This window comes from Prunus dulcis, chromosome 6 (genome assembly GCF_902201215.1).
Source record: "Prunus dulcis chromosome 6, ALMONDv2, whole genome shotgun sequence".
NCBI lineage: Eukaryota > Viridiplantae > Streptophyta > Magnoliopsida > Rosales > Rosaceae > Prunus > Prunus dulcis.
Window position 1 is genome coordinate 16,487,018 of NC_047655.1, and position 18,646 is coordinate 16,505,663.

Sequence of the window (18,646 nt, forward strand, 5' to 3'; positions counted from 1 at the left end):
GTCGACGAGAGAGAGAGATATAAACTAGAAAAAAAGGAATTTGGTCTGTACTTAAATTAGAACTTTATGATATTTACGGTTGTGCCGCTGCACTTTCGTACATCATAACTTCTTCGTTATAAATCAGAATTGAGCCTACCGCATGTCTATGAACTTGTATTCATGTACTCTATGCAACGGTGCTACTCATTTCCCCAAATTCTTCCCTGAACAAAAAGTGACTAAAATACCCCTACTTCCAAGGGCAAAAATATAATTTCACAATTAATTAAGTAATTAAGTAATTATTTGAGATGGGTGTTACAAAAATAATGAAAAATACAATGCAACAAAATCCTTTTGTATATGTACATATATAACATTTGATACTTGAAAATAATTCAATTCAGTATACTTATGTCAAGATACACGATAAGGAAAACCATTTAATTAATACTCCTCAAATTCTTGGAAAATGTAAACTTATTCATTTCATCCTTATTGTAAAATCATTTATTTCAAACCATCAAAATAAACCTGTTAATATAAAATATAATCATCAAAACCCAAAAATCTTTTTTTCCAGCAACCATACCCTTTTTTAGGCGCATGCTTGCAAAACATTAAATGCCAAGTAATTTCCAAATATCCAATCTCAAATCCAAACTTCATTTCAAATGTTCGCACCTGTGCAGAGTACTCTCAATGCACATACTCAAGAAACCTCAACCTGGAAATAAATCCACACATATACCCACACAAATACCCATATACATACATACATATATATAAAATAAATATAGACACACCAAGAATCAACACATCATCATCATGTATTGGAGGAAAACGATCCAACACGAGGACCATTTTTATAAGACCACATGGCAGAATCCTTAATACGATGTGGGCTAGGGATAAGCAGTCCAACAGGGGGACTATTGCTCCCTAGTAACTCATATTTTTATCACTTTTTTTTTAAATAAAAAAATAATAATAATCAAAGAAGACTTTCATTAGATAAACTTCAATAATACACAATAAACCCAAAAGGGCACTGAAATGAACATACTAAAAAAGCAAAACTAAAGCGGACAAACTTTGCAGCAACAACTACTATAGCCCACATCACCACCATATGCTTTCTGTCTACCCACATTTTCTATTTTGCGCCCCCAGGTTCTAGATATCTAAGGTCGAGACCACCACATTAAGGCATCATCATTGTTCGCTCTGTAACCTCGCAACATGGCAACTTTCCTTTAAATAGGCGATGAGGTGGAGGAGTGAGGAACGTTGTAAACAAGATATGTAGTAAAAAGCGAATAATTATATCAAATTTGAGGCCACCATCTCAAAACTTTGATTTCATTTATTCTCAAGTATTTTTCAATGTCAAATCAATTACACAATTAATTGAGAGACTAAGTTATTCTTCTGAAGAAGGAGAAGTTACAGGAGAGAGATATTGTGAGAACCTCTTAATGCCTAACCTCAGTGTAGCTTCTTAACTTTTGAGGCACTTAAAAAAGATACTAAAAATGGAATTTTACAGAGGAGAAGGGAACTCTTTGACAAAAGGGTGTTTTTCCGTGTTTTTTGGTGTGAAACGTGTTTTCACTAGTAAACCCTTTCTTTTATTGAAACATTGAGTCCAAATTTCTGCACTCTTGGTCAAAGCAACTGTCTTGTTTAATTTGGCAAGAGGGCCCGACAGAGCTTTGTTCATTAATGCAATGTGGCATGATTTACCCATTAATACAATCTCAGCGCAACAACCATCACTAATAGACCATTTCTTCATTATTGTAACGACTATTTCTTTTCCACACCCGTCATGAAGCCTTGATTTGCATTCCTCTAGGAACTTCAAATTTGATGGGGCAGGTGCTAGGGTTGCAAGTCCTGGCAAAATCATCATTGTTGCAATCACGAAAATCCTAGATTGCAGAAGTTTGATAACCAGTGAAACTTGCCTTTTTTTTTTTGGTGTGTGTTTTAAAAATATACTTTGTTGCCAACGAAGCTGTAGAATGGTGGAGAACCTATAACATGTGTGTATTTTTATAAGTCTAGTGTTATTGATGATGTGAAACGCATTTACAATGAAGAACATATTTAGTAGGATAACTCCAAACTTAACGGTAGATTAATTCAATCTCATTCATTTTACATATTCATGGTTTGCATATGCGTTTTGTGGGTTTATTGAATGAATTCATTTAGATTTTTTTTTTTTAAAGTTAAAACTATCATTGTCAGTTCTTGTGCAACTTAAGAATAACTCAAGCTTGAATTATATATAAAGCTATTGGTTAAATGAAAATATTTAATTGGAAAGCATTTATATTTGACTTAAAACCATTGGAAATTTTGTTACTTTGTAAATTGTGAAGTCTCACATTACACAAAAACTTATATTTATTATTTTCTGTTACATAAGCTAATCGCAATTGAGTGCTAGTTCTATTATTCAACATGAACATGTCATAGAAATTTGTTCACCCTAAGAATAAAAGAAAATGAATTTGAGAAAAGTAATGGTTAATTATTATTTCATGTTTACATAAGATAGCTTATATACATAGATATATAGACACACACGCGTGTGCACACATAGAGTAGCACTTAATAGCTAAACAAATTGGTAAGATAATATGGTTCTAACCAATCGTTTGGAACAACGCCACAATGTAAACTCATGATTCGTACTGTTCATTTTTAGAACCTCATACAAGGATTATGCTTGATTTTGAGATGGATCATGGTGTTTGACACACTCTTATTAGTGGTGTGACAAAAGGAAAACTCAAGTTTTAATTATATATCAAGACGTTGGATAAATGAAAATATTTTACTGTAAAACCTCTATATTTTATTGAGAACCTATAGAATTTGTGTTACTTTATAAATTGTGAAGCCTCATTTTACTCAAAACTCATATTTTTATCCTTTTTTTTTTATAAATTAAAAAAAAATCTCAAAGAAGACTGTCATTAAATAAACTTCAATAATACACACTAAACCCAAAAGGGCACTGAAATGAACATACTAAAAAAGCAAAACTAAAGCGGACAAACTTCTTACCAACAACTACTATAGCCCACATCACCACCATTTGCAGGATATTATATTTATATATAGAAATATATCTTTTTTAAGTGATTCATAAAATAATATAATTCATAATATATGATATAGTGTTTCCTATAACCTCTAGAGCTAAAAATCACAATATTTAAATATGATCTATAAGCATTTATTTGTAGGAGAGTCTTGGCTTTTGTAACTAAATTGAAGATAAATATGAAAGTGATTTCATCCATTAAAACATATGTGTAACACTAATCAATAAATTTTGGCGATGAGGTGGAGTGATGAGCGTTTTAAACAAGATATGTAGTGAAAGGAGAATAAGTATATAGAATTTAAGGCATCAGTCTCAAAACTTTGATTTCATTTATTCTCAAGTATTTTTCAATATCAAATACATAATTAATTCAAAGACTAATTATTCTTCTGAAGAAGGAGAAGTTGCAGGAGATAGAAATTGTGAAAGCTCAAAACATTCCAAATTTCTGCACTCTTGGTCAAAGCGTCTGACTTGTTTAATTTGGAAAGAGGGCCCGAAAGAGCTTTGTTCACTAATGCAAAATGGCATGATTGACCCATTGATACAAACTCCATGCAACACCTATCACTAATAGACCATTCCTTAATTATTGTAATGAATATTTCTTTTCCACACCTAGCATGAAGCCTTGATTTGCATTCCTGTAGGAACATAAAATTTGATGGGGAGGGTGCTAGGGTTGCAAGTCCTGGCAAAATCATCATTGTTGCAGTCACAAAAATCAAGATTGCAGAAGTTTGATAACCCGTGAACCTTGCCATTTTTTAATTTTAAAAAAATATACTTTGTTGGCAACGAAGCTATAGAATGGTGGAGAATCTATAAAAAGTTTGTCTTTTTATAAGTCTAGTGTTATTGATGATGTGAAACGCATATACAGTGAAGAACATATTTGGTAGTATAACTCCAAACTAATAGATTAATTCAATCTCATTCATTTTAGATTTAATGATTTGTACACTCGTTTTATGGGTTTATGAATTAATTAATTTAGATTTAAATAGTAAGTTAAAAAACTATTGTTGTCGGTTCTTGTGCAACTAAAGAATAACTCTAGCTTGAATTATATACGAAGCTTTGGGTTATATGAAATTATTTAATTGGAAAGTATCTATATTTGACTGAAAACTTTTGGAAATTTGTTACTTCGTAAATTGTGAAGTCTCATTTTACACAAAAACTTATGTTTATTGTTTTTTGGTACATAAGCTAATCACAATTGAGTGCTAGTTCTATTATTCAACATGAACATGTCAAAGAAATTTGTTCACCTTGAGAATGAAAGAAAATGAATTTGATAAAAGTAATTGCTAATTATTATTTCATGTTTACATAAGATAGCTTATATATATATATATATATATATATATATAGACACACACGCGCGTGCACACATAGAGTAGCACTGAATCGCTAAACAAATTGGTAAGATAATATGGTGCTAACCAATCATTTGGAACTATGCCACAATGTAAACTCAGCATTTGAACTGTTCATTTTTAGAACCTCATACAAGGATTAAGCTTGATTGTCCGACAGATCGGGGCGTTTGACGCACTCTTATTAGTGGTGCTACAAAAGGAAAACTTCACAACATCCCAATTCTAGTAAAACACATTTCAACCCAACCAAAGGTGGCTGGACGGTGATAAACTCGCCGTCTAAAACTCTGGCGTCGCTTGGAGGGGAGAGAGAGAGTGTCGAGGAGAGAGAGAGGGAGAGAGATAAACTAGAAAAAAAAAAAAAAAGGAATATGGTCTGTACTTAAATTAGAACTTTGCGATATTTACAGTTGTGCCACTGCACTTCTGTACATCATAACTTCTTCATTATAAATTGGAATTGAGCCTACCGCATGTCCACGAACTCGTATTCATGTACTCTATGCAATGGTGCTACTCATTTCCCCAAATTCTTCCTTGAACAAAAAGTGACTAAAGTACCCCTACTCCCAAGGGCAAAAATATAATTCCACAATTAATTAAGTAATTAAGTAATTATTTGAGATGGCTGGTACAAAAATAATGGAAAATACTATGCAACAAAATCCTTTTGTATATGTACATATATAACGTTTGATACTTGAAAATAATTAAATTCATTATACTTATATCAAGATACACGATAAGGAAAACCATTTAATTAATACTCCTCAAATTCTTGAAAAATGTAAACTTATTCATTTAATCCTTATTGTAAAATCATTTATTTCAAACCATCAAAATAAACTTGTCAATATAAAATATAATCATCAAAACCCAAAAATCCTTTTTTCCAGCAGCAATACCCTTTCTTATGCGCATGCTTGCAAAACATTAAATGCCAAGTAATTTCCAAATATTCAATCTCAAATCCAAACTTCATTTCAAATGTTCGTACCTGTACAGAGTACTCTCAATGCACATGCTCAAGAAACCTCAACCTGGAAATAAATCCACACATATACCCACACAAATACCCATATACATACATACATATATATATATATAATAAATATAAACACACCCAGAATCAACACATCATCATCATGTACTGGGGGAAACGATCCAACACGAGGACCATTTTTATAAGATCACGTGGCAGAATCCTTAATACGCATGTGGGCAAGGGATGAGCAGTCCAACAAGGGGACTATTGCTCCCTAGAAAATCATATTTTTATTTATTTATTTTTATAAATAAATTAAAAAATCAAAGAAAACTTTCATTAGATAAACTTCAATAATACACACTAAACCCAAAAGGGCACTGAAATGAACATACTAAAAAAGCAAAACTAAAGTGGACAAACTTCGCAGCAACAACTACTATAGCCCACATCACCACCATATGCTTTTTGTCTACCCACATTTTCTATTTTGCTCCCCCAGGTTGTAGATATCTGAGGTCTAGACCACCATGTCAAGGCGTCATCATTGTTCACTATGTAAGCTCGCAACATGGCAACTTTACTTTAAATAGGCGATGAGGTGGAGGAGTGAGGAACGTTGTAAACAAGATATGTAGTAAAAAGAGAATAAGTATATTAAATTTAAGGCCACCATCTCAAAACTTTGATTTCATTTATTCTCAAGTATTTTTCAATATCAAATCAATTACACAATTAATTGAGAGATTAAGTTATTCTTCTGAAGAAGGAGAAGTTGTAGGAGAGAGATATTGTGAGAACCTCTTAATGCCTGACCTCAGTGTAGCTTCTTAACTTCTGAGGCACTTAAAAAAAATACTAAAAATGGAATTTTAAAGAGGAGAAGGGAACTCTTTGACAAAAGGGTGTTTTTCCATGTTTTTTGGTGTCAAACGTGTTTTCACTAGTAAACCCTTTCTTTTATTGAAACATTGAGTCCAAATTTCTACACTCTTGGTCAAAGCAACCGCCTTGTTTAATTTAGCAAGAGGGCCTGACAGAGCTTTGCTCACTAATGCAATGTGGCATGATTGACCCATTAATACAAGCTCAGCGCAACAACCATCACTAATAGACCATTTCTTCATTATTGTAACGACTATTTCTTTTCCACACCCGTCATGAAGCCTTGATTTGCATTCCTCTGGGAACTTCAAATTTGATGGGGCAGGTGCTAGGGTTGCAAGTCCTGGCAAAATCATCATTGTTGCAATCACGAAAATCCAGATTGCAGAAGTCTGATAACGAGTGAAACTTGCCATTTTTTTTTTCCGTGTGTTTTAAAAATATACTTTGTTGCCAACAAAGTTGTAGAATGGTGGAGAACCTATAACATGTGTTTATTTTTATAAGTCTAATGTTATTGATGATGTGAAACGCATTTACAAAGAAGAACATATTTAGTAGGATAACTCCAAAATTAACGGTAGATTAATTCAATCTCATTCATTTTACATATTCATGGTTTGCATATGCGTTTTGTGGGTTTATGAATGAATTCATCATTTAGATTTTTTTTTTTTGAAAGTTAAAACTTTCATTGTCAGTTCTTGTGCAACTTAAGAATAACTCAAGCTTGAATTATATATAAAGCTATTGGTTAAATGAAAATATTTAATTGGAAAACATTTATCTTTGACTAAAAACCATTGGAAATTTTATTACTTTGTAAATTGTGAAGTCTCACTTTACACAAAAACTTATATTTATTATTTTCTGTTACATAAGCTAATCGCAATTGAGTGCTAGTTCTATTATTCAACATGAACATGTCATAGAAATTTTTTCACCCTAAGAATAAAAGAAAATGAATTTGAGAAAAGTAATGGTTAATTATTATTTCATGTTCACATAAGATAGCTTATATATGGATATATAGACACACACGCGTGTGCACACATAGAGTAGCACTGAATTGCTAAACAAATTGGTAAGATAATATGGTTCTAACCAATCGTTTGGAACAATGCCACAATGTAAACTAATGATTTGTATGTTTATTTTTAGAACCTCATACAAGGATTATGCTTGATTTTCAGACGGATCATGGTGTTTGACGCACTCTTATTAGTGGTGCGACAAAAGGAAAACTCAAGTTTTAATTATATATCAAGACGTTGGATAAATGAAAATATTTGACTGTAAACCCTCTATATTTTATTGAGAACCTATAGAATTTGTGTTACTTTATAAATTGTGAAGCCTCATTTTACTCAAAACTCATATTTTTATCCTTCTTTTTTATAAATTAAAAAAAAAATCTGAAAGAAGACTTTCATTAGATAAACTTCAATAATACACACTAAACCCAAAAGGGCACTGAAATGAACATACTAAAAAAGCAAAACTAAAGCGGACAAACTTCTTACCAACAACTACTATGGCCCACATCACCACCATTTGCAGGATATTATATTTATATGTAGAAATATATCTTTTTTAAGTGATTCATAAAATAATATAATTCATAATATATGATATAGTGTTTCCATAAACAAGATATGTAGTGAAAAGAGAATAAGTATATAGAATTTAAGGCATCAGTCTCAAAACTTGGATTTCATTTATTCTCAAGTATTTTTCAATATCAAATACATAATTAATTCAAAGACTAATTATTCTTTTGAAGATGGAGAAGTTGCAGGAGATAGAAATTGTGAAAGCTCAGAACATTGATTCCAAATTTCTGCACTCTTGGTCAAAGCATCCGACTTGTTTAATTTGGATAGAGGGCCCGAAAGAGCTTTGTTCACTAATGCAAAATGGCATGATTGACCCATTGATACAAACTCCATGCAACACCTATCACTAATAGACCATTCCTTAATTATTGTAATGAATACTTCTTTTCCACACCTAGCATGAAGCCTTGATTTGCATTCCTGTAGGAACATAAAATTTGATGGGGAGGGTGCTAGGGTTGCAAGTCCTGGCAAAATCATCATTGTTGCAGTCGCAAAAATCAAGATTGCAGAAGTTTGATAACCCGTGAACCTTGCCATTTTTTAATTTTAAAAAAATATACTTTGTTGGCAACGAAGCTATAGAATGGTGGAGAATCTATAAAAAGTTTGTCTTTTTATAAGTCTAGTGTTATTGATGATGTGAAACGCATATACAGTGAAGAACATATTTGGTAGTATAACTCCAAACTAAACTGTAGATTAATTAAATCTCATTCATTTTAAATTTTATGGTTTGCACATGCGTTTTATGAGTTGATTAATTAATTAATTTAGATTTGTAAATTAGGTTAATAAACCATCTTTGTCGGTCCTTGTGAAACTAAAGAAAATCTTAAGTTTGGATTATATATGAAGTTATTGAATAAAAGAATTGGTCCGATAATATGATGCTAACCAATCCTTTGGAACAATGCCACAATTACACTCATAATTTGAACTGTTCATTTTTAGAACATCATAAAATAATATTATATTTATAAGTAGAAATGTATCTTGTTGAAGTGATTCATACCCTAAACCAGCTGCCAAGTGGTTGAGTACTGAAACAATCAGGGCCCAATTTTCTACAAGTGCCCATTTCAACTGTGGAGATGCAGGCCCTAACCTATGATTGGGCTCGGACCCTTTTCAACTTGGTCCCTTGATCCGTAAGAGTGCACCTTCTGGTCTGACAAAGGGGAAACAGAGGAAGCATGGAGCAAAAAGAAAGCATGCACGTACTCCTCCCGCATATGCATAAGACTCTGCAACACATGCAGAGGGAGGGAAGAAACGAGCTTGGCCTTTTAAGAAATGGAATGCGGAGGCTCAACAGAATAAGAAACCATGTTCACGGGCACCCACACCTTCCAACTTCTCAACGGCGGTGGCTGAGACAGCTCAGTCCCGCCGACAGCTATAAGTCTTTTAAGTTGGAACTGCCGAGGGCTTGGGAACCCTCTGACAGTTCAAGATTTACGACCTTTGGTCGTTGCAAAAGATCCTATGGTTGTATTTCTTTGTGAAACTCGCTGTAAGCAGCGTAATTTTAATTCAATAAAAGAACAATTGGGTTTTGATTATTGCTTTGTTGTTGATGCTATAGGACTGTCTGGGGGCCTCTGTCTATTATGGAAATCTGAGTTGAACTTAGCTATTTGATCCTCTTCCACCCACCATATCGATGCTGAAGTAGGAGGTATTGGAGACTCACTACATTGGCATCTCACTGGCTTCTATGGCTATCCAGCTACTGAAGATAGACATCTCTCTTGGAACTTACTTCGTGATCTTGCTAGCGAATCCCGTCTCCCTTGGGTTTGCATGGGCGATTTTAATGAGCTTCTTTACGCCAATGAGAAAGAAGGGGGTCTTATACGCCCTGTCCGACAAATGTTGGCCTTTCAAGAAGCTATTTCGGATTGCCATCTTGATGACATGGGCTTTGAGGGGGCAACTTTTACTTGGTTTAGCACAAGAAATGGCGGAATAAAAGAAAGATTGGATAGGGTGCTCGCTAATTGTGAATGGCGATCACTCTTTCCGCAAGAGACAGTTCACCACCTTGAGCCGTGCAGTTCAGACCATCTCCCCATTCTCCTAGAAGCTTCGCCGACTATGAAGCCGTGGCGAAGAAGGAGTTTTTTTCGCTTTGAGAGTATGTGGACACAACACGAGGACTGCGAAAGTATTATTGCCAATGCATGGAATACTTCTTTTACAGGCACACTCATGTACCAAGTGTGTGAGAAGATTAAAACCACCAGGATCCAACTTATGCAATGGCAACGATCAATGTTTGGTACAACCAAGGGTGAAATCCAGCGGGTACGTAGCCAGTTAGATGTGGTGTGGAGACAACCCAATTCTGAGAACACAACAGCAACATACCACCTCCTCATGTCCCAACTTGATTCTCTTCTCTTTAGGGAGGAAGCTTTCTGGAAGCAGCAATCTAAAGTCTCTTGGCTAAAAGAAGGAGATAGAAACACACGTTTCTTCCATCAAAGAGCAAGCAATCGAAAGCAATGAAATTATGTTAAAGGCTTGAGGGATAATACTGGAAGATGGCGTGAGGATGAACAGGGCCTGCAATCTGTTGTGTTGGACTATTTCACACATCTCTTCACTTCATCTGCCTCTGGAAGTGAGGGAGAGATCATTGATGCTGTGGAATCGAGAGTCACACCGGATATGAATAATCTATTACTCACAGACTATTGTGATGCAGAGATTCACGAAGCAGTTTTTCAGATGTACTTGACCAAAGCGCCAGGTCCCGATGGGATGCCTCCAATTTTTTTCCAAAAATATTGGCATATTGTTGGATCAGATGTCACAAGAGCTATCAAGGACTTTCTTACTTCAGGTCGCCTACTTCAAAAAATAAATTTCACTCATGTTGTCCTCATCCCAAAAGTGAAGCACCCAAAAGACATGTCCCAACTGCGCCCGATCAGTTTATGCAATGTTTTGTTTAAAATCGCCACGAAGGTTTTAGCTAATAGATTAAAGCTTATCCTTGACAAAATCATATCTCCCAGTCAGAGTGCATTCATTTCCGGAAGGCTTATCTCGGATAACACCATCCTTGCAGCTGAAATAATTCATTACCTTCGTAGACGTCGGCGAGGTAAGAATGGATTCATGGCGCTAAAAATGGATATGAGCAAAGCTTATGATCGCATTGAATGGAGTTTTCTTGAAGCTATTATGCGAAAATTGGGTTTTGCAGAGCAGTGGATTCAGTTAATGCTTACTTGTATCTCAACTGTGAGCTACTCCTTTGTGATTAATGGGACTCCTCACGGCTTCCTTCACCCATCTAGAGGTCTTCGTCAAGGAGACCCCCTGTCCCCTTATCTTTTTCTTTTGTGTGCTGAAGGTCTCACAGCACTAATTGCACAAAAGGAAAGGGAGGGTTTTCTTAAAGGTGTTTCCATTTGCAGAGGCGCTCCTGCTATCAGCCACCTTTTTTTCGCGGATGACAGTTTTCTCTTTGCGCGGGCCAACATGGCTGATTGTATGGTTCTCAAAGATATCCTTGATACCTATGAGCGTGCGTCAGGACAACAGGTCAATTTCCAAAAAAGTGCAGTATGTTTCTGTAAGAATGTTCATAGGGGAGATCAACTGATGCTAGCGCAATTTATGGGTATCCCTTGTGTTGATCACCATAGTCAATATTTAGGCCTTCCTATGGTGCTGGATAAGAAGAAGGGTGCCAGTTTTAACCACTTAAAAGAGCGCCTCTGGAAAAAATTACAAACCTGGAAAGGAAAGTTGTTAAGCGGCGCCGGAAAAGAAATCTTAATCAAAGTGGTAGCACAGGCGATACCAATCTATACAATGAGCTATTTTTTATTACCTAAATATGTCTGCGAGGATCTCAACAAGCTGGTTGCACAATTCTGGTGGAATAGTTCTACTGGAAACAAGAAAATTCATTGGATGGCTTGGGACAGGTTATGCGCTCCAAAAGAAGAGGGAGGCCTGGGCTTCAGAAATTTGCACGCTTTTAATCTAGCTTTGTTGGCCAAACAGGGGTGGCGCCTTCTCCAGAATCCGGACTCCCTGATCACGAAAGTACTTAAAGCTAAATATTTTCCAACTCGTTCTTTTCTTGAAACTGCGGTAAGTCCTCATGCCTCTGTTGTGTGGAAAAGTCTTTGTGAAGCAAGAACAGTTGTTATTCAAGGCTCCAGATGGCAAGTGGGGAGCGGGGATACAATTGGCATATGGGAGGATCGGTGGTTGCCACAACCCAATAGCTTTCGGATCTTCTCTCCCAAGCCTGAGCACAGTGCTATCACAAAAGTATCAGACTTAATTCATGGCGACTCACGGGAATGGAATGCCCCACTGCTGCAAAATGTTTTCTTTCCTGAAGAAGTGATGCTCATTCGCTCTATCCCGCTAAGTCTGCGTTTGACACCCGATATGTTGGTGTGGCATTATGATAAAAAAGGTATGTTCACAGTTAAGAGTGCCTACCACGTAGCCAGATCTTTGCATTCCTCCACTGGCAGGGCATCCTCCTCAAATTCGGATGCAGTCGCTAGGAATTGGTCTCTACTTTGGAAAGCCATTGTGCCAGCCAGAGTCAGGACTTTTTGGTGGTGTGTTATCTCTGGAATATTACCTACGAAAGCAAATTTGGCACGAAAAAAGGTGTCTCTAGATGAGGAATGTATGTTATGTGAGGGCCCAGTCGAATCTTCAATTCATATCCTTCGTGACTGGCCGTTTGCAATCTGTGCTTGGCATAGTTCGACATTAAGTAGTAGCAGGTGGAACAATGATGCTCAGTCACCCAAGGATTGGGTATTTCGCTGTGCAGAGCAACTAAGCTGTCATGACTTTGCAACTTTTCTCATGGTGGGTTGGGCAATTTGGGAACCACGAAATGGATTGCTATGGAATAATAAGAAAAGTCAGCTTGCATGCATCTCTGAGGCTACAGGATTTTTTGCGGGTTAATAATTGCTTGGGGTCTCAAAGTAGGCAAGGTCAAATAAAACAAATGTGGCAACCACCACATGAGAACAGTCTTAAAATAAATGTGGATGGTGCTTGGAAGCCAGGGACCACGGAGGGTGGCGTTGGTGTGGTTGTGAGAGATTCCACGGGCAAATTTGTGGCGGGTTGTGCAACTAAATTGACTAATTTTTTCTCTGCGCCACAAGTAGAGGCCTTGGCGGCAAGAACAGGTACAATATTGGCGATGGAAAGGGGTTATCAAAATGTTGTCTTTGAAAGTGATGCTCTCCAGATCATTACAGCACTTTGAAATCACTCCATAGATAGGTCCGTCCTAGGACCTGTGGTGGAGGATACCAAGAGCTTGTTGACACAGATCACTGGGGAAGGTTTTACCCATATTCGTCGTACTGCTAATGGTGTGGCTCATCGTTTAGCTCGTTTTGCCTTGCATATTGGGGGTTCTTTATACTGGTTCGAGGAACCTCTTGATTTTATTTCTGATATATTGTACGAAGATTGTAATTCGTGGCCAAGGAATTTCTTTTCCCCTTGATACGAGTTCAAACTTCCTGTATTACCTTTTCTACATCAATAATATTCTATCGCTTATCATCAAAAAAAAAAAATCACAATATTTAAATATGATCTATAAGCATTTATTTGTAGGAGAGTCTTGGCTTCTGTAACTAAATTGAAGATAAATATGAAAGTGATTTCATCCATTAAAACATATGTGTAACACTAATCAATAAATTTTGGCGATCAGGTGGAGTGATGAGCGTTTTAAACAAGATATGTAGTGAAAAGAGAATAAGTATATAGAATTTAAGGCATCAGTCTCAAAACTTTGATTTCATTTATTCTCAAGTATTTTTCAATATCGAATACATAATTAATTCAAAGACTAATTATTCTTTTGAAGATGGAGAAGTTGCAGGAGATAGAAATTGTGAAAGCTCAAAACATTGATTCCAAATTTCTGCACTCTTGGTCAAAGCATCCGACTTGTTTAATTTGGATAGAGGGCCCGAAAGAGCTTTGTTCACTAATGCAAAATGGCATGATTGACCCATTGATACAAACTCCATGCAACACCTATCACTAATAGACCATTCCTTAATTATTGTAATGAATATTTCTTTTCCACACCTAGCATGAAGCCTTGATTTGCATTCCTGTAGGAACATAAAATTTGATGGGGAGGGTGCTAGGGTTGCAAGTCCTGGCAAAATCATCATTGTTGCAGTCACAAAAATCAAGATTGCAGAAGTTTGATAACCCGTGAACCTTGCCATTTTTTAATTTAAAAAAAAATACTTTGTTGGCAACGAAGCTATAGAATGGTGGAGAATCTATAACAAGTTTGTCTTTTTATAAGTCTACTGTTATTGATGATGTGAAACGCATATACAGTGAAGAACATATTTGGTAGTATAACTCCAAACTAAACTGTAGATTAATTAAATCTCATTCATTTTAGATTTTATGGTTTGCACATGCGTTTTATGAGTTTATTAATTAATTAATTTGGATTTGTAAATTAAGTTAATAAACCATCTTTGTCGGCCCTTGTGAAACTAAAAAAAATCTTAAGTTTGGATTATATATGAAGTTATTGAATAAAAGAATTGGTCCGATAATATGACGCTAACCAATCCTTTGGAACAATGCCACAATTACACTCATGATTTGAACTGTTCATTTTTAGAACATCATAAAATAATATTATATTTATAAGTAGAAATGTATCTTGTTGAAGTGATTCATAAAATAAAATACTTCATAATATATGATATAGTGTCTCCTATATCCTCTGAGAACTAAAAATCACAATATTTAAATATGATCCACATGCATTAATTTGTTGGAGAGCCTTGGCTTTTATAACTAAATTGAAGATAAATATGAAAGTGATTTCATCCATGGAATATATGAGTCACACTAATCAATAAATTTAATCGATGTGGTGGTGGAGTGAGGAACGTTGTAAACAAGATCTGTAGTAAAAAGAGAATAAATATTATCAAATTTAAGGCGTCCATCTCGAAACTTTGATTTCATTTATTCTAAACTATTTTTCAATATCATATAAATTACATAATTAATTCATACACTAGTTATTCATCTGAAGAAGGAGAAGTAACACCCCGACCCAACAAATTATTTTTATCTAATTATTTATTTGTACAATTACATTTTTGCCCTTTGGGGTTGGGGCACTTTAGTCAATTTTTATTTTGGAAGGAATTTGAAGAATTAAGCGGCACCTTTACTTTCATATAAAGGCAGCAGGCTAAATTTCAATTTAAAATGGAGAAGTTATGATCTACGGAAGTGCAGTGGCACAATCGTAATTTTGTGAAAATAAAAATTTAAATACCTAGGATCAGATTCTTCCACGTCATTCTCTCTCTCTCTCTCTCTCTCTCTCTCTCTCTCTCTCTCTCTCTCTCTCCACGACGGCGTTGCTTTGACCGGCGATTTTGTCACCTTTCAATATCTGTTTCTGACGTGGTTGGTACCAAAAGAATCATCTCTTCATCCTCTACCTAACCCAGGCAATTTTCCAACTCGAAAACCCCAGGATTTGTGGCTGGAACGGCTGGAAGTGTTGGCGATTTTCAAAACTTCTGAAGCCGTTTCTAGCAACTCGTGCCACCGATTTTGTCGATCTTGGTCTAGTCTGCGGCTCTTGCTGTTTATATGGGTAGTTTGGATCGGTTTTGAGATTTGAGAGATTGTTTTAGACACCCAAGTTTGACTGGCGACTTTGGTCGTGTTTCGGGTTGCTCCAGCCACTTTTTGGCTTGGGTCCAAGAACAAAATATGCTCCCCAAGTTGTGTTTGAACAGTGGGTATAGGTATTGGCAGGTGATTTAGAGATTTTGTCTACGAAAAATCTCTCAAGCGACCTACCTCTGCCCATGGCAAGTGGCAGCAAGTGGGGCACCTTGTTGCGGCCCATTGTGTTCTGAAATGTTCACCATGTCGTCCTGAGCATGACGGTATGTTTGGATTTGTATTTGGTTATCGTTTGACTATCGAACTGATATTGTTCTTATTATGCGATATTTGGATTCGATAGGCTCGGACCGTTCGATCGGTTCTAATTTCAAATTATTCCACGTACTTCTAGGATCGTGTAGGAACTTGCAAATCAAGAATCGGAGTCCCGAATACTCCTAGTCAATGATTATAGGGTTAGGCGAATCGATCGTTGTCAAACAGTGCGATTTGCTTAGATTCGATTGCTCGATTGAGGCCAAGCCTTCGGAACTTATTTAGTAGAATTTGTTGGACTTATAGGAACTTTTAGATTGGAAATCGGAAGTTGTAGGCCAACCGGGCCAAGTTGACCAATATGGAAAGTTTGACCGCTCAGCTGACCATGAGTCTTCCGAGATTGTCTCATCCTTCGTTAAGTACTAGAATGACCCTATAAACCTTCTTAAAGGTTGTGCACACTTTGAGAGCCGAAAACTAGAGTTTTGAGTTAAAATTTGTTGTGGGGTACTTTTATTAACTAAGTCTATACAGGAAGAGTCCTTTCAAGGTTGGGTAGCATTGGACTTGGGGTGAGTGGACATTTGTTTTTAAATGATCATTGTTTTTCAAAGGAACTGCTTGCATAAATGTGATTTGATTGGAAATTGGTTTATTTTGGGTTATTGAGGTTATGGGATTTTATTATCAGGCGAGTCTCGGCTTTTACAATGTGATATGTGATTCCAACAGTATATGGATTTGGGTTTTGGATTATGGTGATTTTGGATTTGGTGATATTGGGTTTGTTTATGAAATTTGAACATGGGATTTTGGATTTGGTGATATTGGGTTTGTTTATGGTGTATTGTATTTTATTATCGTTGTCTTATGAGATTCTCGGAACTTGTTATATTTCCTAAGTATATGAATATATTATTTTGGATATTATTGAAATTGAATGAGTTTATTTTAGTTTTGGTGTTTTTCTTGATTATGATTTTTTTTTTTAAATGGTTTCCATAAAGGAATTATGGGTGTTATTATATATATATGTTATTTGGAAGCCTATTTTTGGAAATTGGAATTATGGATTGTACATATACCTCCCTTTGGATACGATGGATATTTGGATACATTCGACACGCGGTAACTCTTCAGAGGTGTGTCGGGACCCAGACACCCTTGAGAGGGTGTACCGTAGAGCAATTGACGGGGATGTCTGTGCGCGTAAGACTTATTTCAGGACTGCTCAACCCGGTTGGACTATTCAACCCTAGTCAAGAGGTCATGTGATGCTATCTCATGGTCTCGTCAAACAATCCCCCTATTGGATTGTTTCCCCGATACTTAATGATGGTGTGGTGAATGTGTGTGTGTGTGTGTGTGTATATATATATATATTTATACAGGTATATGTGTGGATTTATTTCCATGTTGAGGTTTCTTGAGCATGTGCAGTGAGAGTACTATGCACAGGTATGAACATTTGAAATGAAGTTCGGAATTGAGATTGGATATTTGGAAATTACTAGGCATATTATATTTTTACAAGGGTATGGTTGCGTGAAAAAGGATTTTGGGTTTTGAAGATTATATTTTATATTAACAGGTTTACTTTGGTGGTGTTGAATTTACGGTTTTCCAATAAGAGTTAAATTAACAAGTTTACATTGTTTTCCAAGAATTTCAGAAGTATTAATTAAATGGTTTTCCTTATCGTATGTCATGATATGAAATTTTATTGAACTAAAATATTTTCTAGTATTAGATGATATTTTCGTACGTTTACCGAAGAAATCTATTGCATGGTGTTTGGGGCATTAACAATTTTAACAACCCAGAACTTCAAGTTCACCACATGTCATAAGAGACGAACTTACGAAATGTACCTAAAACGTCTTACGAGGTCACCCATGTCGAAGATGCATCATTTCAAAACAAAACACACTACACTTAACGATACTAAAAATGCACATGAGCTGCGGAGTCCACAAGAAATTGAACCTAATGCTCTAATACCAAATTGACAAGATCCACCTCGGATTCCCCCTTATAACCCATGACGAACCCTATTTTCCATCCTACATTTGGCCGATGTCGGACCCACCTTACTAAAGTGTTCTTCTTTCTTAATTTAAAGTTGTAAGGACTTCGACTTCTACCGAAATATCGACAAAGTCTACCCTGTAAGTGGAACATTTTCCAATTTACAATACCTGCAAACAAGCACCAGAACTACCCAACTTCCAGCAGGCACAAGGTACAGGCATGCACAACAGTTAAGACTATTCAAATTGGCTTTCACACCCTCTACCCAAATTCAAAACGAGAAAGCAGAGCAACTAAATATTTAGTTTACAACCCCGGGAAAAGGAAAGTAGAGAAAGATAAATGAGGAATTCCTACAGTGCTGACAGCGGCGATGCCTCGACGTGGTGGTTTCAACCTCGGATATCTAGAACCTGGGTCGCAAAATAGAAAAAGTGAGTGGACAGAAACAAGGCATTCAACATAATTTATATTCAACATAAATAACCCCCTCCGTTTTAGAAAATTGACAAGACCCGCCCCTGATTCCCCTTTTGGAATCTGTGACGAACCATGTTCCTGTCTAGCATTTAACCAATGCCAAGCCCATTTACTAACATAACCCTTTCGCCCTCGATTTAAACAAAAATCGGGTCGAGACTTCAACCAAAATTTCATCAGAATCTCCCTT

The 18,646-nt window shown here is 36.0% G+C and overlaps 1 protein-coding gene across 1 annotated transcript; it reads left to right on the top strand.

The window, feature by feature from the left end:
- The first annotated feature begins 9,783 nt into the window (after nucleotides 1–9,783).
- On the top strand, nucleotides 9,784–13,495 carry LOC117630370. Its single transcript, XM_034363106.1, has 4 exons — nucleotides 9,784–10,419; nucleotides 10,546–12,934; nucleotides 13,044–13,169; nucleotides 13,263–13,495. The coding sequence occupies exons 1-4, from the start codon at nucleotides 9,784–9,786 to the stop codon at nucleotides 13,493–13,495; spliced, it is 3,384 nt and encodes a 1,127-aa protein (XP_034218997.1).
- The last annotated feature ends 5,151 nt before the right edge of the window (nucleotides 13,496–18,646 follow it).